Genomic DNA, 23,608 nt, shown 5'->3' on the forward strand with positions numbered 1-23,608 from the left:
TCCATGAAAACACTGTTTAAAGAGTAACTTAACGACAAATCCACTCTTTTTAGTCAGTAAATGAAACGCTGAGTTACCTTTTTTAGAGCTGGAACGACTAGTCAGTGAATCAGTCAAACTGAGAAAGCTGAGACATTTGAGGATGTCAGTAGTTGGGTCACAGTTGAGCGTTAGTTGAACGCCTAAAACTGAGATCGTCCGTCCGATGAGGACGGGTAGAAAGATGGAGGGACACTGTTGTCGTGAAGGGGGGGGTAGGGCAGGTCTCGAGGTGTGGCCAATAATTGGCATCCATATTTATTTGCTTTTTCACGCACTTCCATATTATTGGACGTATCAGAGTTTACCAGTCGTAACATGAATGTCTACGTTTACAAGTTGGAAACTGGTAATTACGATAGTTCCCACGTGACACGAACGCGGCTTGACAGGTGACGTTGAATCCCAGTAAATGTAACTCCTCCGTGGTTAAGGACGTTTCTGAGGAAACTCTATCTGTCGCCCTCGTCTTGTGGCCCCGCAGATCTTCAGGTGCGTTACCTGAGGAAAAGCCTTCCTCCGGTTGAGTCTCTGTGGTTGTTGTGAGGCAGTCCTCCTCCTCGTGCTGATTCAGAGCTTGAAATCAGCCTGCAGCTGCTTCAGAAAACATTTAGTGTGTGTAACGTGCAGCCAAGCAGCCCGTTTGAAGGTTAAGTTATGCTAATTGCATTTCCACTAGAACATGGCATGATGTGCGGACAATATTTTGAGCCAGACGAAACTGAAATGTGTGTTTTCATGCAGAACTGACGACTGACGCCTGCAGAGGAACCACTGCCTCGTTTTACAAACCGTCTCCTCTCGCTTTTACTGTTTCTCTTATTTCCTTCTAAAGGTTTCATTTGTTTTTGTTTTTTTAAATATAATGAATGAATGAAGTTTATTATTATCGTGTCAGCCTGCGTGGGCTTGTAAGACACCACAAATCAACATAAAGAATACAGCAAATATATTTTAAAAATAAAGAACCAATCTGCGTGAACAGACCGTCATGTAAACAACAAAATGCATAAATCACTGACAACATTTTCCTGTGTAATTATAACCTAGTGGAAAAATCTAAATAAAGACCAATTAAATAGTTTATTTAAACTTAAACGTATCAAAATGAAGCAGCTGTGCACCAGAGTATTTCATGAGACATTTTGAGAGACATGTTGACCTGAAGTTGTAGATTTTAGGATACTGAAATAAAATTAAAATGGTGGTATCCCATTCGGACCAACCCAGTGACACCGCTGTGCGACTGTCACCTACAGGCTTGTTTGGGCCTCTGTTGGTCTGTGCTGGTCTGTGCTGGTCTGTGCTGGAGGCAGGGAAGACGTTAACCAGACCTACATTCGCTGACCCAACCAGGAAGTCCTCGTCCCCGAAGCCTCTTCTCTTGGAAACAAAGTGCTTAAAAAACACTTGTGATGAGGAATAAATGTCACTTAACTCCCCCACCTCCGTTACAGTGCAGCTGTTGCGTCTGAAATATACAATCCAAGCTTCCTAAGCGTAAAATACAGCGTTTTGTCCTCGAAGCGTCGTGTAACAATGACTTTCTCAAAATGTTGATTGTTTTCTCCAAATATTACAGCTTTCCTTTAAACCAAAACAACCTTGCTTCTCAAAATACAAATATATATAAATCTTTTCCTGTAATATTATAAGACAGATACATTTACCCTTCAAGTTATTAAATAAGACCAAAACACAAATACAAAGGCCAATGCGCTGATTGTCCTCCTGTAAGAGTTTAGGAATACAGAAGTATTTGTTCCTTCTTTGTTTCGTTGACCTCTGACCCTCGACTCCTGTATTAATAAGCGACGAACAAATGGAAGCAGTTCTTGTAAATCAGGTAAATGTGTTAAACGTAAGCGACAGAGGGAAGTTGGTTTGTTCCTCAGTAGCTTCAGGCTGCTTCCCTCCTCAGTCTGTGTTTGTTTCTGTAGTCATCCATCATCCTGAAGCAGAGAGGTGGTGCGTGTTATCCGTCAGCTCCCAGCAGCCTCGGCGTGCCGCGGTCACCGGAGCGCTCGGCTCCGCCGTAAATTTTAAAAGCAGCGACGAGGAGGAGCGTTTTGTGTAACCGAGGACGTGGAGGAAGATTTAATTTCATCTGTCTGAGCCAGTGGCTTTATGGGAAATGTGGTCATGTGGAGGAGGAGGAAGCTGGGTCGAGTCTGAGCTGAATGCTGGCGGATTAACGTACAGACCGCAGCAACGCAAGTTTTCACCTGATCAAGATCTCGGAGTGTCGTCTTAGTAGAGTCTTCTCATATCCAGAAAAATGCTTTTTCCCCCTCGTCCTGTTTTTAACTTTCGTGGATGAATAAAAATGCAAAACTCTTCGCATGAAGCATCTGAGCAAACAGGAATTAAATGAAAGTCCCGGTTTAATGACTATATGCAGCAGAATCTGTCTAAAGGCCTGACGTTAATGTGAACACGTATTCGCTCGGGAGGAGCCAGTGAGTCTTTCAAGCTCTTTAGCAAATAGAAATACTGAATATTTTCCTTTTCAGATTCCCTGTTTTATATAATTTGACTCTGACGAGTGCGTCTCGTGCTTCACCGCCAACAGTTTCACAGCTCTGCAGGTTGTTTGGATGCCGGAGTCGGTGTGAACGGGAACCGCAGTAAAAAAGGAGACGTAGTCTGAAAGTTTCCAGCAGGCCAAGAGCATGCTGGGTAGTAAAAAAAAAAAAAAAAAAACCACAGGGCTCTCTCACTTCCACACACACACACACACACACACACACACACACACACACACACACACACACACACACACACACAGGACTAATTCACCCTCCTGCTCTCACACTCTGAGTTTCCATGTGAAAATGAACAGCTACTGCTAATTGGAGGCTAATTAGCCCAAATGTGTGTGTGTGTGTGTGTGTGTGTGTGTGTGTGTGTGTGTGTGTGTGTGTGTGTGTGTGTGTGTTGTTGTTTGTTGTGTTCTGGCTCTGGGCGTTCTGACAGAAACTCTGTTCATCAGAGGTGTGTGTGTGTGTGTGTGTGTGTGTGAGGCCGACCCAGAGGCCATGGCAGCCAGATCCTGCATACTGAAGGAGGTGTGTGTGTGTGTGTGTGTGTGTGTGTGTGTGTGTGTGTGCGCGCGTGTGCGTGTCTTCCTTTTGTGTGTAAATTGTCCCTCCATAATAAAAGCCCACACAGTAACAAAGGGAAGCCCGAGCAGCTCCTCTGAGCTCATTAACCTTTCCGGTCTCTGGCCGGCGGCGGTGGGAAAGCGGAGGCTTCCAGCGGCGGCCATGTTGGTCGCATTAATGCGGGTGCGTTTGAAAACACGTCGTTTCGTCTCAGTTTTGGCGCCTCGTGTCTCCAGAGTGGGCTCTTTTTTTGAAAGTGTCTGTTTTTGCTCCGTTTTCGCTGTTTGAAAAACAAGTTTTACACAATGTGAAATAATTAGGCTTTTTTTTTTTTTAGAGCTGGGTGTTAAAGCTCAATAATTGTTGGCAGCAAATGAAACTTGATTGTAACACTGAGTATTAAAAACTGTACAGAAAGTTGGTGTCGACTTGTTCAGTGATCAGATCGCTCCTGATTTAAATTATTTTTCATATTTTTAGACGAACGTCTTGTACGGCGGCTTGTGTTTCGACAACATTCGACACAACTTTGTTTATATTTCTCATCGTATCGGTGTTTGTACCGGACATCCTGTATTGTGTCTGCACTAGTTTCTAATTTCAAACGATATGCAGCCAGAATATAACCCGACTGATACCGGATCCATATTTGGGAGTTTTAAAAAGTCAGATAATGACGTATCAGCTGTATCAACATAAACAGTCTTGATATTGATCCCTTGGATTTGTTTTTTTTAATAATTGTGACTAAGACACATACTGAGCGGAACATTTTACAGTGTAAAAAAAAACAAAACTGTAACGGAGACGCTCTGTACCGACATTTCTCATTCCTTATCGGCTGATTGATTGATCGGTGGAGCTGTAGTCCACAGGTTTTCATCTGTATGAATGTATTAGGCGGGTTTCCAACCACATGGACATTTTGAGTCTTGTCAAAAAACTATATATTGTTTCCAGTTGGGCTGAACGTGGTTGTAGTTGTGGCCACCAGGGTTCCCATCATGCTCTTGGTAACGTTAACAGTAGGTCTCGTGTTCGCTCTGGGCTACGCCTCAGGATTTCAGCATGGGTTGTTTATTTTGAGATTTACGGATTGTTGCCCTGAACGGACATCGGATATCGGACATCAACGTTCGCGTTGTCGGTCGGGTTCGTGCAGGTTATTGTTGTGGACCTTCTTCGTGTCTCATCATTTCAGAGAATCACAGGCGTGTTTAAGAACACGGACAACCGTAACATTGAGTTTAGATGAACCGGAATATCGCGCTTTACCGGGACACTTAACGTTATTAGTTCCACCTGTGCTTTTCGTGCTGTGATGAGTGGAAACGTTGCTGTGGAAGTTGTTCCTACAACGAGCACGGCAGACCTCCTCCATCCATCGGTCCGCCAGTGTGCTGTCTCTCCTCTGCTGCTCCTGTCAGCCTGATAGGAGGTGACACCGCTGTTCACCTTTGACCCCTGAACCCCCCCCACGGCCTCTGCACGCAGGCTGCCGCCATGATTGACACGCTGCTTTGTAGATGCACACGCAGAGACTCCTGCTGAAGGCAGCGCGTTTAAATATTAAACCGGGTCACCGTCGCTTCAGGCTGAGCAGCAGAGAGCCGCCAAGATGGAAGAGACAGTATTAACACAGCGTCTTGCTCCTGCAGCGGTGTCGGCCAGTTTACGAGCTGTTGTTTTTACTCGGTGTCTCTGTCCTCCTGCAGAGTTGTGCACGTCTTTACTGTCCGTCATGTGATTACTATATTCCAAACAGCGTTTTCTCACTAAAACGTGGATGACTCCCTTCTGAGTTTTGAGTGCTTCAGCCTGAATGGCTTTAACTGTGAAGCAGTGTTTGAGTTAGCTTCAAATGCTAACTTGCAGCTTAATAGACGACCTGGATTCGTACTTGTACTTTTTTTTTTTTTTTGTGTGATCCACCAGGAGGGTTTGGGTCCCGATAGCCGGTTCCACGTCGGATCCTGTTCCCAGTTCGCAAAATACCAAGATTCCCAAAAGCTCTGATGTCTGCAGATATCTTTAATCTCTTTTTGTTAGAAAACAGCTTCTTAGTTTTAGCCGTCACACGTTGCCATAAGTCACCAAAATGACATTTTAGACTGTAGGCGTGTTATTTACTCAGCCAAAGATAACAGACCAACAACAGAGCGGAGTTTCAGTGAGGTTATTTTTTACTTTAGTTACTCACAAATGTTGAAAACTGAACCCAGACGGATTCGATAAGTGGATTCAGATTCAATAAAATGCCACTGACCCCACAACCTGAGTTTTATGAACCTGAGGTCGTTTGCTAGCTGACTAACCCATTTATATCAGAGGTTGTGACCCTCAGTGATATATTTATTTTGTTATTTTACATCACAGCCCTCGTTCGTACCTGAAGAATAGAGCCATTTAAACCACTTTTTGAAAAGCGCAGCATCATTCAGAAATACCGGGGTGTAACTGCTGTGGATACTTTAATTGATTACGCAGCGGCCGACAGGAACAAAGTCACTTAAACCGTAAAGAGAGTCTGTCTGTCTGTCCGTCTGCGCTCTGAGCTTCCTGTTTTTAAAATACAGATGTGTCCAGATGTGTGAAGTGATTCCTCCATCTGACTGTTAAACCCGGTGAGAAGCCGCAGAAGAGTTTAGTTTCGATAACGAACAAATGACCTCCAGAGACGGATCCGAAAGGCGTCCCTTGCAGTGGCGCGTCGGGCCGCCGGCAGGGTGGCGCTGATGTTTCCGTGTGCCTGAGCTGAGCGCTGTATCTGTGCTCTGCAGAGAGCCTCGCAGCTTATCGCAGCAGAGCTGCGGCAGGAAACGAGTCGCCTGCCGCCTCTGATTTATTCTCTGAGAGCTCGGTGCGACCTGCAGTCGGAGACCAGCTCGCGCTCTATGTCTTTATCTCTCTTTCAGAACACAGCGGGCGACTGATAACAACTTTTCTGTTTTTTAGTTGCATATTCTGAGAACGTGATTCACAAAGTGCATCAGAGGACACGCAGCTCGTTCTGCGGAGGAGTCGCTCGGCTCGAATCTTCGTTTGGTTTGGTTCAGATTTTAGAGGGGACCTGGAGTTTCCCTGCTGCAGTTTCTGATCTGTTTCTGATGAACTCCTGGATGGTAACGCTTCCTATTCAGTATTTTTAGCCGTGTAACATAATTGCTTAAAACACATTGCAACATGTAACTGTTAGCAGATAATAAAAGGACATTTTAGGTGTTTATTAATGTATTTATCAACCACGTCCTGCTTGTATTAGTGTATACACAGGTAATGGATGCTTGGTAACTTGTAACGTTAATGATTTGTCTTCATTAAACAGTCGATAAAATGCTGCGAGGGTTTGCTCGTGTGTAATGATATCTCATTATATATGATTTCAGACGTGTTATCGAGCTTTCGTTATCTGCAGACACCAGTTATGGATGCCTCATTGCTCACAGCATTATATTATAGTGTGTTATAAAGCATGGTTTAAGGGTTTGCTTACTGCTTACAAATAGTTCAAATGAAGTGTGTTTTTATTTAGCCGGCGTTTGAGTGAATGGGCAGAGTTGGTCCCTCTGTTCTGTGTAGCGTTCAGTCGGGTTACAGTTTGTCTTCTTGTTCCTGCAGGTGAATGTCTGAGCTGAAAGTTTCTCTGCGCTCGCTGAAAGTCCCGTGTTCAGGGGCGGAGCCTGCGAGCAATGATTTGTGACATCACAAATAGCTTGGGAAGCCAATCCCGGTCCAGCATTCAACTCGCAAAGGCGTGATGTGGAAACGTGACGCTGAGTGGACTCCTGCAGCGAAGTAGGAGGCACCTGTTGTCCAGCAGTTCAACTTATATTTATAGATCCTGGGTTTTTAATGAAGGACAAGATGTCATTTCAAAGATTTGAACAAGAAAAGAACATCATTATTCAAAGTAGAGCTATTTAAATACTTGTTAAAACACGTCTTTAAACATGTAAAGGGGATTCACAGGAGGTGATCAGGGAGCGCCTTTGTGACGGGAGGAGTTAATATCAGCCTTAAGCTTCTCAGGTGTTGCAGTTCACTTTGATTTAAAAAAAAAATCATTTTATTTTCAGTTGTGATTTTGTGATACAGCCGACAAAGACGAGGTCCTGGAGGTTTTGTGTCGTCAGGCCATCGTGGCTGAAAAGACACTAAATATACGACTTTATCAGCTCCAGCAGCTTGTGGAGATCCGTCCGACTCCTCCTCCGTCTCCTGATGCACTTCAGCTGCATGTGTACCTATGATTTATACTCGACACGAGGGGTTACCTGTAGTTACCTGTAGCTCAGCGAGCACACTTCCTGTTGAAATGTCTCTTTAAAGTCAGTTTAAACTCGGTGCTTTCTGGATGGAAACAATGAGCTGCATGAAGTTAATGTCGACCTCCTGGTTCAGTGTGTGTGTGTGTGTGTGTGTGTGTTTTATCAGCCTGGGTCAGTCTCAGCGACACACCCCTCTCTGTTCTCACTGTGGTTTACCCCCCCCCCCCCCGTTTCCTTTTGAATGGTCCCATCTTGATAAAGCCGTGATGGGATGTTCCCGCGCTGTGATTGGAGGAAACCTGTTGTATTTACTGGTAGCTATGGAGACCAGACCCGCCCGCTGCAGAGGGGAGTATACAGGTCGACAGACAAAGCAGCCTCTGTTGGCCTGTGTGTGTGTGTGTGTGTGTGTGTGTGTGTGTGTGTGTGTGTGTGTGTGTGTGTGTGTGTGTGTACTTTAACCTCGTGAGACTGTTAACCCTTTGGGAGTGAAGCCGTCTTTCCGCAGGCCGTCCTGGAAAACTAAAGTTGTGTAATGTCGTCACGCAGTCCTGGGAAATCTATAAAATGGACCCAGATGTCCTGGAAAATAATAACCACGCAGGAAACACTCGTACAAACCACAGACTGCGTATAAAGATGGACGACGCGTCTCCACGTCCTCCCGCTGTCCTAAATGAAGCCCGGATATTCGGATACGGGAGCAGCCATCTTGTGCTGGTGACGTCATTTGGAGCCAGACTCTGCGCAGTTTATAACATCAAATAACTATTTAGAACCAAACTTATCAGAAAAACGAACACTTGAACAAACATCAGCGTGATAAGACGGTGTCGTCCCTCATTCGTCCAGGAGTGCTCCATCGTAGAAAAGGTTTCAGTCGTAGTCGTCTGGACGCTGTTTTCAGAATCAAGACATTTCGGCTCCCATCCGGAAGTCATTGTAGTTTACTCCATTCAGTGCAGTGAGGAAAACTGCAAAGAACGGTACACAGGTGAGACTAAACAGCCACTTCACAAAAGACTTTATCAGCACAGACGACACGCTAACTCGGGATTGCAGAGCGCCGTGCATTTACATCTAAAAGCTATAAACCGCACATTTGAAGACAGCGAGGTGAAGATTCAAAGTAGAGAGAAGAGTTGGTTTGAAAGAGGAGTCAAAGAAGCCATTTTTGTGAAAAAAGAAAACCCCTCTTTGAACAGAAATGGTGGTCTGAGATTCAATCTGCCCAAAGTCTATCAAAGTGTATTAACACCGTGGTCAAGCCAATCACATGCTAATCAGGTACTGAACAGTGATGAGGGAGGTGCAGCCAGAAAACAACAGGCCTGATTACTGATTACTGGGCCATCATGGAAACAATTAGGTCAGTTTCAGGTGAAACTAGCTAATCAACAGATACTCAGGTAGACTCCTTCCTGAGGGCGGGGCTTATGTAGCTCAGAGTAGCTTAAATTTCTGAGTTTTCAGACTATTTTCACAATTGAGAATGACTTCCGGATGGGAGCCGAAACGTCTTGAATCTGAAAACAGCGTCCAGACGACTACGACTGAAACCTTTTCTACGATCAGCGTGATAAGAACTGCCTAAACTGACAGAAACCATTTTTGGGAAACTTTTATCGGCGTGTACTTTGGCGATCGAGATGTTCACTTTTAGGGAGCTGACATGTCGTCCGTCTTTATATACAGTCGCTGGAACAAGCTGTGGCATTCACGAGTGATTTAAGAGAATTTGTGGCAGTTTGCTCTCGTCTTTAGATTTTATTTCTTTGGTATGAATGAAATTCACGATCCAGACGTGTCGTACGAGTCGTTACGGAGAAAAAACTTCATCTGAGGATCATAAGTCTTTAATCTGAATGAATTTGGAGTTTAAATATGTTACTGAACTAAAATAAACTTAATTCAAAACTAATATTCTCTTCATCGCATCGTCAACATCATCATCACAGCCAGTTAACTGAGAGGTTTTGTTTTATAACTCAGCAAATCACTTTGTCTAGAGGTAGTGACCTTTGACCTTCCCTCTAGTGTAACGGTCATCGTTAGTTTTAGAGCTGGAAAGAACTGCCGCTCATTAAGTCCTGCGCGCTTTCTCGTGCTCGGGTTTCAATTTCAACGCCGTGACTTGAGTGAATCGGCGGATAATACAGCGTCGAGGTGCCCGTGAGCAAGGCACTGCACCTGCAGAGGAAAGAACGAGAGCTTTTCTTTCCCTGCTGAATAAAGGTTATTGAGGAAAACAACAGACTGAGTGTGGTGGGTGCGTTGGCGTGAAGAGAAACTCGACTCCGGCCGAACCTCCGCCGGGAATGTCTGAGAGCCGGGGAGAGTCCACCACCTGTCCGCACACACACGTCCTTGTGTTACTATATTCGTGGTGACCCGTCATTGACACGATGCATTCCCTAACCCTAAAACCGAGTCTTAACCCTCAAACAGCCCTTTAAACTCGTCGGATCCAGCATTTCGGACCCCACAAGCGCAGTGGGCTCCCGGTTTTTGGGTCAGCTCCACTAAATGCTTTCCCGTGCTTCTGAAGCTACACGCTCTCTGGCAGTGTCCTGTTTATGTTTAGGGCTCGCTGTCCTTTAGAGAAAATACCCTGAGACTGACACATTCGGAGTTTTTCTTTCTCCCAAAACAATCAGAATGTGACATGAAATAAGCTGCAAGCTGTGTGTCACGCCACTGCTTAAAAAACACATTTACCTCAAACTCACTTCTACCGACTGGCTGCTCCTCCTCCTCCTCCTCCTCCTCGTCTTTTAAAGGTTTGATGCACACAGAGGTGTCGGCTCTGCAGCCAGCGCTTGTTTATTGTTTCACTACATTTTTACAACATGAGACGAGGACGATGACGTGTTTCTGCCTGCTTAGTATTTTGTTTTGTATTTCCATCGTTGGCGCTACGGTTCACCAGTAATTCATCTCGCAGTCAGACGTGTCTCAACGCCGGTATTGTACAGTTTAACTCAGGTTTGTTCGACCATCACGCACTGTGTTTAGGAGCTTCAGCTGCTAAACGCTCCACTGTGTTCACCAGCTGGCCTGTCTGCTGCCGAGTCCTTACTTACAGTGTCAAAGAAATGGGCTTCGTCAGTGTCTCACTATCATGTTCATACATATACTAATATTATTATGGGAGCAGTAACATGTAAGCAGCTTCTTAATGTTGCAGCCGACTGCTGTAGAGCTCATTTTACTCATTTAATATGCTGTCGGGTGGTTGTACCGATGCAGCGGATTTTATATCCTCATAAGTTTGAATTAGCATAAAATAAAAACGTTAAAGTCAAGTGCAGTACTTGTGCAAATGTTAGTTACTTTCCACCACTGCAGACAGTCTTTCTTGAGTTTCACACATCAGTCCTTTAAAGCACACACAAACACAAACACTTGAGTCTGAAGCAGCAGTCAGATATATAAACCAGTGGAGATGAGAGAGTGTGTGTCCCGCAGCAGACAAATCATTTTCACGCTCTGACCTTTCACCGGTCCTGGATCATCCAGCGGCCCCCGACCAATAAGCTTAATCCGTCCGTCTGTGCGGGCAGGGAGGCAGCGGAGAGGACTTCCTGCGGACCGCCGGCCCCCGTTGATTCATCTCGCACAATAAAACTGCAGCTTAGTTTTAAAAAAAGGAGGCGGAGCAGTCTGTCGCTTGTCCAAAAGGAAAGAGTCTGCAGCCACGCATGAAGCGCTCGCTGAAGGTAAATGGCGACAAAATAATCCACTTCATCTCACGGTCTTCACCAGTAGATGGATCTGAATATGACTGAGTCTCTGACGACGGAGTAAACTACGTTTGCTGACGAAGACAGCGAGATGTGGTTGAAAGCTCTGGAATAGTTATTAAGGACCGTGATTTAGGATTATTTTGTTATTTCCAATTGAGCCTGAAGGTTCGTTATTGACCTCGGAAATAGTAGCTGGACAGAACATTCTCAACTCAAGGTCCACCTATTACAAATTTTTAGGAGCTTTCAGCCACATCTTGTGGTCTTCATCAGCGGTTGCTCGGTTGTCATGGAGATAGCTCAGTTATTATTATATGATCAAGGTCAAGAAGAGATTGAAGAATGTAAGAACTGGAGTATTTATGAACATTTTAGGGCCACCAGACTACTTTGGAAAATGTGGCTTTTTTTTTTATAACATTTTATAGTTTCGATATAGTTTTTGTAACACAACATATGATTGAATCAGATAACGCAACCAAAAGAGTAAATAATGAATTTTAGGCATCAGCAATGTACAATACTGACTTGCATACATTTCTGTACAGTTTAAACACTGATGAAGGCACTGGATGAAAACTGAAGTCAGTAGGATTCATCGTCTGGGAGCCATAAATGTCGACTCGTTTGCCGCTCGTGTGCCTAAAAAGAGCGTTTCCCTCCAGGAAACACAAACAGCAGTGTGTCAGGAAGTCTCTGTTTGTCTGAAGGGAGCAACTCTGAAGTTATTCGACTGACGTTCTGCTTAATAAACTAGTGAAACTGGAAACCTGGAAGTCGGTGTAGCTTCTCCCAGTTTAAGTGGCTGATTTCCAAAGGAAGTTCTGCATTGGATTGTTGCTCTATGGATTTTTTTTACGGATAGTAATGAATTGATTTTGGCTCATTTTCTTGTCTTCAGGTGGGTGTTCGTCCCGTCTTTAGACCCGGTCAGTGATGGTGAGTGTGTCTGTCGGCAGTTAAAGTCCGCGCTCCTCCTGTGGGGGTTTGCCTGACGCTGGACTGAAGCAGGACTGTGGTTCAGGCAGGTACGAGGTGTTATGTAAGGCCAGCAGCCCGTCCCGTCCCTGCTTCCCGTCCACGTGTCTCGTCAAGCGTCGGCAGACCTCGGATCTGCTAATTAGCCGAGCTCGAGTCCCTCTGCGGCGCTCGGAGACAGAACCGACAACAACGGCCAATTAGTCTTCCTTCTTCCTCTCTGGCCGCTGCTCTTTCGCTCAGCAGCTCTGAACAGGAGCAGGTGTGACTCCCGTCAGATCTCTCAGGGGTTTCTGGGCCCGAGCTTCGACGCGGATGATTTAGTATGCAGCCAGAAATAGGCTGCGGAAAATGTAGCTGCTCAGCTGCTTTCTGCACAAACACTCGGCTCCTTCAGCTGCGCTCCGCTTGCTTCACGTGGCTGTAATTCATCAACAAACCTGCACGTTACTCTCGAAGCTGCTGTGCACGAACCAGCGTCTGCAGGCCAGAGAAGGAAGGTGGGGTAGCCCATAACCCAGTGGGTCTTCATTATTTCGGCTTTAATAATGTGCACGTGTGTCTTCGTGTGAGCTTGTTTTGGAAGAGAGTTCTTAGCACTTCTCAGATTTCTTGGGATGAGAAAACGTTCGTTATTTCACCCGAAAAACAAGCTGCGAAAAACAAACATGATTCTGAGAGCGAAGGTTCATCCCTGAAGCGATCTCACCACACGGTCCGTTTAGTAGCTGATCTGGAGCTTTTGATCATATCACAGATCCTCCTCGTCAGGCCCAGGTGTCATGAAATTGAAGATGTTAAAACTTGCGAACTTAAAGGACTTTTAAAACCTGAGGTTCAGAGTTCATGCTTGACCTTGGAAACGACATTTTCATCTTGTCAGCGCTGCTGAGACTGGATATTTTAACATCCTCGTTCACATGAAAACTGGGAAACTCCCCGGTGGTTCCCGCCATAAGCTGAACCGTGTGAGGTTTTGTTGTGACGTTCTTTCTTACGTTTCTGCCGTATTTCACAAACGCAACACACAGCGTGTCAGCTGACAGCGCGTCAGCGTCATCAGGGCACATTTCTTTGTTTTGTTCTCACCGTGGTGTGATTCACTTTCAGGAACAGCCGTTCAAAATGTGGAAGTGATCAGAGCCGTTTAAAGCTTCTCTTTTCTCTGCAACTTGTCCGAAGCTCAAAGGGAACAAACCACAGTGGGACAAGCGATGTGTAGAGCTGTCACAGCCTGCTGGTGACTGTATGAAGAGTTACATGAACACGGAGTTGTGTATTTTCTGTCATTGTGGTTATTTTCAAAAAGAACGATTTGTCGTAAAAAATCCAGGAACGATTCACAGCAGAGTGCATATATAACAAAATATAATAAAAAGTACTGAAAACTTTGTCTGAATTAACTTCAAGGGTCTGAAGATTGAAATGGTAAACTCTGAACTTACTGATAGTTATTTATAAGCAAAAAATAAAAAGTAAGTAAACCTGAAAGTCACTGTAGCCGCTCATGGTTTAACCGGCAGATTTCCAATGCAAGTTTGGCATTGGGGTTTTCGATAAATACAAAAAATAAGATGTGAAGTGGGAGGAGACTTTAAACATATTTTGCCCAACCAAACAATCTTTAAAGAAAAATAAATAAATCAGCACATTTTTAATGATATCTAAATCAAACAATCAACACAAATAAAAAGTTAGATGTTGAAAAAAGATTTATATGTGAAACATTTTTAGGGTGAAATGTCAGTAGTAGTAGACAGAAGTAAACTATTAATTATAATTAAAGTTATTTTAGTGACTTTTTTCGATTTTGTTTTTGTGAATAAATGAATGAAACTGTAATGATTAACTGGGTAAGTGCTCCACTCCTGGTTTAAACGGCAGATTTCCAATGGAGGTTCTGCACTGGGATTTCTTGCAACAAGACAGAAGTCCAACAGTGTTCACAGCTGAGATGTTAATCGGTGTAGTTAATGTTGTAGAACAAAATGTGACGTATTTTTTTGCATTAATTTAAAACCAGGTTGGGAAGGAAGTTTTGTAAATCGGTCAGGTTTTAAAACAAACTGTAATCATTTCCACCAAAGTGGAGAGGAAGATCTGACCTTTACCGGATCTGCGGATCAATAAAAGTGGAGCCTCCGGCCCCGTCCTCTATTGATTCAGATCGCTTAGTGTGAAGAAAATCCACCAGTGGTGTAAATAATATCACAGGAACATCATGTGTAAATAATCGCATCCAGGACTGACGGCTTCCTGTTTTGGCGTCCTGCTGGCAGACGAGACAAATGGCAGCAAACGCTAGAATTTACTTTGCAATCAAGTGTCCATCATAATCAATTAGAGTCATTGTGTGTGTGTGTGTGTTTTTACCCGGCCGGACAAGCGCTGAATGATCCCAGCACAGTCGGCCACAGTGAAAGCACCGTCTGTTTACTCGTCGCAGCAGACGAGACGGCGTGCACAAACAGGCGTAGCTTTTGTTTAACACTTAACGCTGATTGTCTGACAAGTCTGACACAACACACACACACACACACACACACACACACACACTATTTTAAACAGTTCGTCCATAGTAAGACGTGTCGCTTCTGTAGCTCAGTGCGATCTGTCATCCAGCATTTCTTTCATCTGCCTGTCTGAAAACGTGAAGTGTGTTTCTGAGGCTCCACTACAGCAGCTCGTATTACGAAACCTCGTGAGCGCAGAAAAAACTACAACTCCCATGAAAGTGTAGCAGCATCGTTACTGGTTTCCATTTCCATAAAACTCACGCTCACTCTCTGCCGTCTGAAGCGAACATGTGCTCCAGAAATATTCAGAGTTCCTGCCACAGATTTCTTTTGGACAGACTTTCAGCCGACGGACGACAGTCAAAGGTCGTCCCTTCACTTCCTGTCTAACACGCAGTGACGTGACCTCTGACCTCTGCCGGGTGACAGAGTGTCAGCTGAGATCAGACGGCTCCGCTCATTCCTCCAGACATCACTTTCATTTTTAATCCACCTCCTCCTGCTCTGCTCTCCTTCCCTCTCCTTCCCCCTCCTGTCCTCTTCCCGCCTCCTCTCCTCTCCTCTCCTCCTCCTCCTCCTCCTGCCTCCTGCCTCTTGCCTCCTCTCCTCTCCTCTCCTCTCCTCTCCTCCTCCTCCTCCTCCTCCTCCTCCTCCTCCTCTTGCCTCCTCTCCTCCCTCTCCTCCTCCTCCTGCCTCCCTCCTCCTCCTGCCTCCTTCTCCTCTGCTCCTCCTCCTCCTCCTCCTCTCCTCTTCCTCTCCTCTCTTCCTCCTCTCCTCTGCCACTTGCCTCCTCTCCTCTCCTCCTCCTTCCTCTTGCCTCCTCCTCTCCTCCCCTCCTCCTCCTCCTCCTGCCTCCTCCTCCTCTCCTCCCCTCCTCCTCCTGCCTCCTCTCTGCTGCAGCTGAGCAGCAGGTAAACAGAGCTGATCAGAAGTGTAGCGCCACAGCGCCCTCTGCAGGTTCTTCTTCATGTGATTCCTCCTGCCTCCTCCTCTCCTCCTGCCTCCTCCTCTCCTCCTCCTCTCCTGTCCTCCTCCTTCTCCTCTTCTCTTCTCCTGCCTCCTCCTCTCCTCCTGCCTCCTCCTCCTCTGCTCTTCCCTCTTCCTCTCCTCCTCCTGCCACTTGCCTCCTCTCCTCTCCTCCTCCTCCTCCTGCCTCCTCTCTGCTGCAGCTGAGCAGCAGGTAATCAGAGCTGATCAGAAGTGTAGCGCCACAGCGCCCTCTGCAGGTTCTTCTTCATGTGATTCCTCCTGCCTCTCCTCTCCTCCTGCCTCTCCTCTCCTCCTGCCTCCTCCTGCAGCAGAGAGGACAGCACAGCGCCCTCTGCAGGTTCTTCTTCATGTGATTCCTCCCGCTGAACCGACCTCTCGCTCTCGTCCAGTGATTCCCGTTTGAGGTCGGTCAGCTGACTCGCCGTTAACGCGTCGGTTTTTTTAGCTGGTAGAAAGCAGGATGAGGTGTAAACGCTCCTCAGCGTCCTGATTCATGTCTGGTGTGTTTGTGGAGCCCCAGAGACCAGCTGGTAGTCCAGGAGCCCCGGGGCAGTTGTTTCCAGGTTACTGTAAACAGGACACAATGTTTAGCTGCAGTTCACCTCAGATATTAAACATTTAAATGTGTTATCGACAGGATGTTGGTGTTTTTAAACCTGCTCCTGCAGAACAGCAGCAACTTCTCTTTGAATCTTTTTTTTTTTTAATACGAATGCAGCTTTAATTGGTTCAACATGACTTAACAAAAACAACACAAGGAGACACAGGAGGAGCCGAGCAACACGCTTTTGACCTTAAACTGTTGATTTCCCCGTGAAGTGTCAACATGTTTAATTTAGGAGAAAACTTTGTGTTCTGACTGAGCCGATTGAGTGAAGCCAAAAGAAATTATGACCAACATTGTTCAAGATATATACGAGTTGTATCTCCAGTTTCCGCTGTCTGCAGTTTAATTTTTACTTGTAATGTTTAAGTTTTCATACAGCATCATGTTAAGTGTAGCAGATTAACCAGATTATGAGACGGTGGATATTGCACAGCAGTAATATTAGTCTTAATAAATATCAATAAACTGAATTTAAACTGAAAATAGAGTATATTGCTCCGTCGTATTAAACAGAGAATATTGCACAATATTTCAAGTGTTGCAGTGATGTTAATGATCAATGTCACTTCGGGTCATACAGACTGACACTTAGAGGGAGGAGTTAAAGAGTCTGATGGCCACAGGCAGGAACCACTTCCTGTGGCGCTCTGTGGTGCATTGTGGGGGGATGAGTCTTCCGCTGAAGGTGCTCCTTTGTTTGACCAGCACGTCATGGAGCGGGTGGGTGACAGTGTCCAGGATGGCGTGTAGTTTACCCAGCATCCTCCTCTCTGACACCACCGCCAGAGAGTCCAGACACACAGTGCTGCAGGCGCACGTGCTGTGGACTGCCAGTCAGGTAGTTAACAATCCAGGACACGAGGGGGGCCTCCACCTGCATCGCTGCCAGCTTCTCCCCCGGCAGTGCTGGCCAGATGGTGTTGAAAGTACTGGAGAAGTCAAAAAACATGATCCTCACCGTGCTTGCTGGATTGTCCAGGTGGGTGTGGATGCGGTTCAGCAGGAAGATGATGGCGTCCTCAACTCCCAGCCGACGCTGGTAGGGGAACTGAAGGGGGTCCAGGAGGGGTCTGACCATGGGCCACAGCTGTTCCAGCACCAGTCTCTCCAGGGTCTTCATTATGTGGGAGGTCAGTGCCACCGGTCTGTAGTCCTTGGAGCCACTGGGACGCGGTGTCTTCGGCACAGGAACGAGGCAAGATGTCTTCCACAGAACAGGGACCCTTTGAAGACTCAGGCTCAGGTTGAAGACATGTTGAAGGACTCGACATAGCTGGGGGGCACAGGCTTTTAGCACCCTGGGGCTAACGCCATCGGGGCCTGCAGCCTTGTTTGAGTGGAGTTTCATCAGCTGTCCTCTCACCTGGTCAGCAGTCAGGCACACAGTAGAGGTTACAGGTGGGGGAGGGGGGAAATCGTCGGTCTGGAGAGGGCCATTAGCCTGATGGGGAGGGGGGAGCAGTGGACTCAGAGGAGCTTGAGGGCCGACAGCAGCTGAGTTAGAGGGGGGATGAGCAGGAGCCGGTGTGTTGAATCTGTTAAAGAACAGATTAAGTTCGTTGGCCCTGTCCACGCTGCCTTCAGCTCCTCTGCTGCCAGTCGGTCTGAAGCCAGTGATGGTCTTCATGCCGCTCCAGACCTCTCTCATATTGTTCTGCTGGAGTTTCAACTCCAGCTTCCTCCTGTACTTCTCCTTGGCCTCCCTGATCTTCACCTTCAGGTCAGCCTGGATTGCCCTCACCTCCTCCCTGTTACCATCAGTAAAGGTCCTCCTCTTGGCATTCAGGATGTCTTTGATGTCCTTTGTTACCCACGGTTTGTTATTTGGTTAACAATGGACCATCTTAGTTGGGACATTGCAGTCCACATAGAAGTTAATGTAGCCGGTGATGCACTCAGTAAACCCGTCAATGTCCTCTCCATGAGGCTCACAGAGTGCATCCCAGTTTGTCACCTCAAAACATCCCTTGCTTCATAGTACAGGCCCCAGGTGTAAATGTGGCCTGAGGCTTAGGTTGATCACATTTCTAGGACCTGACAAATTCACGATTTCCAGTTACCTGTAGTCTGATTTTAGTTTGCATGCTAAGATTATTACATTTTTGGAACATTTCTTGTGTGAATGAGCTAAACACTCAAAACAAAGACAGAGGTAGTTTACAGTTTCTAATGGGGACAACACGTTTCTTTTTAACAAGTGATCATCAGTTTGGATTGAAACTCAACCTGACAAACTAGTGATGTAGCTCTGCCCGTCATCTGACTCATCTGAGACAAACCAGGAAACAGTTTGTTATTCTGCTTCACTGAGACGACACACACACATACACACCGAGAGACTATACGATTTACCTTCGGACCAAAACCACCAGGTCCACTGAGAGGACAGCTACAGGAGGGAATTCTGGGAATACTGGAGTACGACCACTTCAACCTGCTGCCACAAACCAAGAACAAAGACTCAAAGTGAAAGTAACTTTCGGGTATGTTACTCAAGGAGGGAGTGACTGACTGATTCCTGTCTGAGCCGTCTGCCTACTGCGAGTTCATCTTCACCCGGAGACAAAATGGCTTCCAGGTTAGAGGAGGATCTCTGCTGTCCTGTCTGCCATGACATCTTTAAAGATCCTGTCATCCTGTCATGTTGCCACAGCTTCTGTAAAGTCTGTCTGCAGAGCTGGTGGACAGAGAAGGAAACTCAAGAGTGTCCACTTTGTAAGAGAAGACCTTCAAAGGAAGGACTACCTCCTAACTTGGCGTTAAAGAACCTGTGTGAGACGTTCAGAGAGGAGAGAGGTCAGAGAGCTTCAGAGGCTCTCTGCAGTCTGCACTCTGAGAAACTCAAACTCTTCTGTCTGGACCATCAGCAGCCAGTGTGTGTCGTCTGCAGAGATTCAGAAAAACACAGCAACCACAGATTCAGACCCATCGATGAAGCTGCACGACAACACAAGAAGGAACTTCAGGAAACTCTGGAGCCCTTAAAGGAGAAGTTACAGGTTTCTGAACAAGTTAAAGTGACATTTAATCAAACAGCAGAACACCTGAAGGTCCAGGCCCGACACACGGAGAGGCAGATTAAGGAGCAGTTTAAGAAGCTTCACCAGTTTCTAGAGGAGGAAGAGGAGGCCAGGATGGCTGCACTGAGGGAGGAAGAGGAGCAGAAGAGTCAGATGCTGAAGGAGAAGATGGAGGCTCTGAGCAGAAAGATAGCAGCTCTTTCAGACACAGTCAGAGCCACAGAGGAGCAGCTGAGAGCTGAAGACGTCTCATTCCTGCTCAACTACAAGGCTGCAGTGGAAAGAGTCCAGCAGCGCCCCCTGCTGGAGGATCCACAGCTGCCCTCAGGAGCTCTGATAGACCAGGCCAAACACCTGGGCAACCTGACCTTCAACATCTGGAACAAGATGAAGGACATGGTCTCCTACACTCCTGTGATCCTGGACCCAAACACTGCTCATCCAGGACTCATCCTGTCTGAAGATCTGACCAGTGTGAGACGAGGAGAAGAGCAGCAGCTTCCTGACAATCCAGAGAGGTTTGGTTATTACACCTCTGTCCTGGGCTCCGAGGGCTTCAACTCAGGGACTCACAGCTGGGAGGTCGAGGTTGGAGACCCTACATACTGGTCTCTGGGTGTGTTAGCAGAGTCCGTCCAGAGGAAGGGAGACATACAGTCTGGATTATGGACAATAGAGTTCTATGAAGGTGAATACTCAGCATGGTCACCACCAGCTCCATCCACTGCTCTCCGAGTGCAGAAGAAGCTCCAGCGGATCAGAGTGAATCTGGACTGGAACAGAGGAAAGCTGTCGTTCTCTGATCCTGATACTAACACACACATACACACCTTCACACACACTTTCACTGACAGACTGTTTCCATACATTCACACTGTGGATAATCTCCCACTGAAGGTTTTACCTGTGAAGGTCTCTGTGACTGTGGAACACCTGAACTAAAAGATGTCAATCAGTCACTTTGTGAATGACAGCAGCTTCAGATGGATTTTGGTGGTGGGTGGGGCCTGTGTGACCCTTAGAGTTACGAGTGGATCATTGATTGTATCTTTAAAGTGAATTTCCGGTGTATTTGAACAGCAGGTAGAACTTGATCCTGATTGGTTTGATTATAGATGATCTGCTCAGAGTTTGCTTCTCTGTGTGTCTGTGCTGCTGCTCTCACAGCAGCTAGAAAATGATCCGTTATACGGTTTTAACTTTAAATGTGCGGGCTGAAGGGGCTCGGTAATGAGACCCAGTAAAGCTGAATGTTGCTTTATACGTCAGGCCACAGTCGCAGAAACCTGCTGTGAAGTTGAGGAAATGTTTCGGACCTCAACTGTAAACGAAGTTTGAGAAGCCTCATGTACTTTTGAAACCAACGATGAAACAAGTATGAAAAGTGAAGTATCTCATTAGTCTGTTCTTTATTATTGAATCCATAAGTGTGTTTATGTTATGTGTATTTTTGTATGTTGTGTATTTTGTGCTATGGGTATTATTGGTTGTTTTGTCGTTTTTAAATAGTCTCACATTTAAAACGTCTCTCTCTCTCGCTCTCTCAAAACCTAACACGGCAGCGGCGGATGGCCGCCCACCATTGAGTCTGGTTCTGTCCAAGGTTTCTGCCTCTTAAAGGGGTCTCTGTAAATAACATTATAAAGAGTACGTAACAGAGATAACTTCTGTTATGAATTGGCGCTATATAAATCGAATTGAATTGCATTTCTCCTGCTGAGAGTATTAATTCCTTTGTCAACAGCTTAGTTCCAGTGTAGAGTTTAAAGTTGAGTTTAAACCTGTGTTATCTGGAACAAAAAACAAACAAACAAACAAAAGAAAGCCAGATTGACAAACTCCAGCGAAAGTGGCTCAGATTATTACAGTATAACTGGCTGATGAGGACCTATGTGACGCCTGGTCACTGTGTTTGGGATAAAGTGGAGGAGAGATCGAACAGCTCTGCGGAGTATACCGGGCGTACACTTAACATGTGGTCATCATACAAGCTTTACACCCTGATAAGCAGCATACGTGTAGGAAGGATATTGCATATATGTACAGTATGTAACGAAAGAGTTTCCCCTCGGGGATCAATAAAGTATTTCTGATTCTGATATATATTCAGTTTTTGTCTTAGTTCCTCTTTTTCTCATTTAGAAATTGTTGGAGGAACCTGAGAACAAGAATTTCATTGCCACCGACTCCTTCACTGTAATTGTTGTGCATATAACAAATAAAGAACTTAACTTAGCATAGTTTCTTTTATAAGAATAAGAATAAGAATAACCGGAACTGTTTCACAATGAAGATTTACTTTAGATTATATAAACGTAGAATTTAGGTCCGCCAAGAAAAAATGCTACAAAATGCATTTTATTAGCATAATGAAGGTGTTAAATATGATGTCTCATTGCAGAACAGTAACACAACTAATCAGTGACATAAGTAAAACAAAGATTAACTCAAAGTAACTTTTACTCGAATCAAACCAGGTCACTAATATTTCTGACTTCATGGGGGTCAAAGGTCAACACCTACAATGTAGTTCTGTAGAGCCTCATCCGGGAGAAGGGGACACAACCAGAAGTGAAGCTCACATGTTGCTTGGATCGCTATAGCGACACGCAACGACACGTTACTTAGTTCATAAGAACCGGGGCTATTGATACGTTGACTGACAGCGAGAGCCTCACTTAAAGGGACAGTTCAGCCCAAAATCAAACATACATATTTCTCCTCTCACCTGTAGCGCTGTTTATCCATCTGGATTGTTTTGGTGCGAGCTGCAGAGTTTTGGAGATACCGGCCGTAGAGATGTCTGCATGTTTTGAATTTGATGGGACTGTATGGCGCTCGGCTCGTGGGGCTCAAAGCGCCGAAAAATGACGTCTGAAAAACTCGACAGCAGCGTCTCGTTCCGGAAATCAGGACCCGGTTACTGAAGATAACCCACAGATTTGTTGTGAGCAGTTTCATGTGGGAACTATTTTCTCTCTACCGATATTTCCCACATGAAACTGCTCACAACAAAGCCTTTAAACTGGAACTGATAGGGTTAAACCCACTGTGTGTGTGTGTTTGCTAACGTGTCCCGTGTCTGGTCTCAGATGTTAAAGGTCCTCCGGCTCACCGGTTCTCCTGCGGCCAGAGTCCGTACACCGACAGTGGAGCCTGGGAGAGGAAGTTCTGCATCCTGACGGACAGCCAGCTCATCCTGCTCAACAAGGACGACGAGGTCAGAACTCGGCGCTGTTACAGAGACTAACCGCATCTTTACATCAAACACACACTCTAAAATGTTTCTTTCGTGATTTTTCCATTTGAAAGGAAACAACATCAGCAGTATATGAAGGTATTAAAGTATAATGTCAAATACTAGTCATACATCTGGCCTAGTGCAACAGTAACTAACAGTACCAGGAACCAACAGTGAGGGCTTGTGGTACTTTTATGCATTTTATCCTGAACATTGTCTAAAAGTTTCTCTGGCAGACGTTCAGTTTTATTTTGTAACTTTTTATTTCCCACGTGTGTAAAAAAAAAAAAAAAAAAGTACTTGTTCCACCTCTGACAGTAAATAATAAACTGTACACGTTTCTTAACAAACGTGATATCAGAATCAGAAATCCTTTATTGATCCCCGAAGGGAAACTCTTTGTTACAGCAGCTCGCCTTTACGTCAGTGCACACAGGAGGAAGTACTAGCAACAATATATAATACACTATAAAATGATAGAATGACTGAACACTGACTGGAAATATAAGCAGTCAGATCATTGTCCTGCAGAGACCCTGTAACACTCTGTACCCCCCCCCCCCCAGACTGCAGGTGAGGCTCAGGAGAGCCCCACGGACTCGTCCAAGGGCCGAAGTCTCCGCAGGACTGTCAGCGTCCCCTCGGAGGGACAGTTCCCAGACTTCCCAGCAGAGGGCGCCGCCATGCTAGGTAAGAAACAGAGGGGTGGGGGTGGGAGGCGTGGTTACCATGACAACATACTGATTTTGGTGCTGTGAGCTGCTTCATCCTGAAACCAGGAAGTAAAGATTAGAGCACAACGGAGCTCAGTGACGTTTCATTATGTAACACCACTGAAACTGTGACAGAGCCTGTGGATTACTGGGTGTGTGTGTGTGTGTGTGTGTAAATTAAATTCAAAAACCTACAAATGTACAATTGAGGATTACAATTACTCGCTGGATTTAGTTCAGTGCATGGAATTCCTGGAATATCCTGGAATTTTGGAAATGTGTATTCCAGGCAGAGGAAGTCAGTTCAGGGGATTTAACAGATGTCTGACTTTTCCTGGAATAAAAAGCAGAATCTGTTTGTGAAATCTGTCTCACGCTCGCTGCAG

At 45.7% G+C, this 23,608-nt stretch overlaps 2 protein-coding genes across 5 annotated transcripts in view; both read left to right on the forward strand.

Annotated features, from left to right (window-relative positions):
- rasal2 (RAS protein activator like 2) overlaps positions 1-23,608 on the forward strand; it is an 86,978-nt gene that overhangs the window by 15,013 nt on the left and 48,357 nt on the right. For all 4 annotated transcript variants that reach the window (XM_044219688.1, XM_044219685.1, XM_044219686.1 and 1 more), the window contains exons 2-3: positions 22,361-22,488; positions 23,076-23,199. In XM_044219688.1, the coding sequence (XP_044075623.1) occupies positions 22,361-22,488; positions 23,076-23,199 (252 nt within the window). The remainder of the gene's footprint in view (positions 1-22,360; positions 22,489-23,075; positions 23,200-23,608) is intronic.
- LOC122886966 (nuclear factor 7, ovary-like) lies at positions 18,327-21,367 on the forward strand. The gene has a single exon (XM_044219740.1). The coding sequence runs from the start codon at positions 18,816-18,818 to the stop codon at positions 20,208-20,210; it is 1,395 nt and encodes a 464-aa protein (XP_044075675.1). The 5' UTR covers positions 18,327-18,815; the 3' UTR covers positions 20,211-21,367.

Source organism: Siniperca chuatsi, linkage group LG13 (assembly GCF_020085105.1).
Source record: "Siniperca chuatsi isolate FFG_IHB_CAS linkage group LG13, ASM2008510v1, whole genome shotgun sequence".
NCBI lineage: Eukaryota > Metazoa > Chordata > Actinopteri > Centrarchiformes > Sinipercidae > Siniperca > Siniperca chuatsi.

What these genes read in the sequence shown, in the direction of transcription:
- LOC122886966 (XM_044219740.1), top strand. Translation starts at nt 18,816, where the DNA reads ATGGCTTCCAGGTTAGAGGAGGATCTCTGCTGTCCTGTCTGCCATGAC.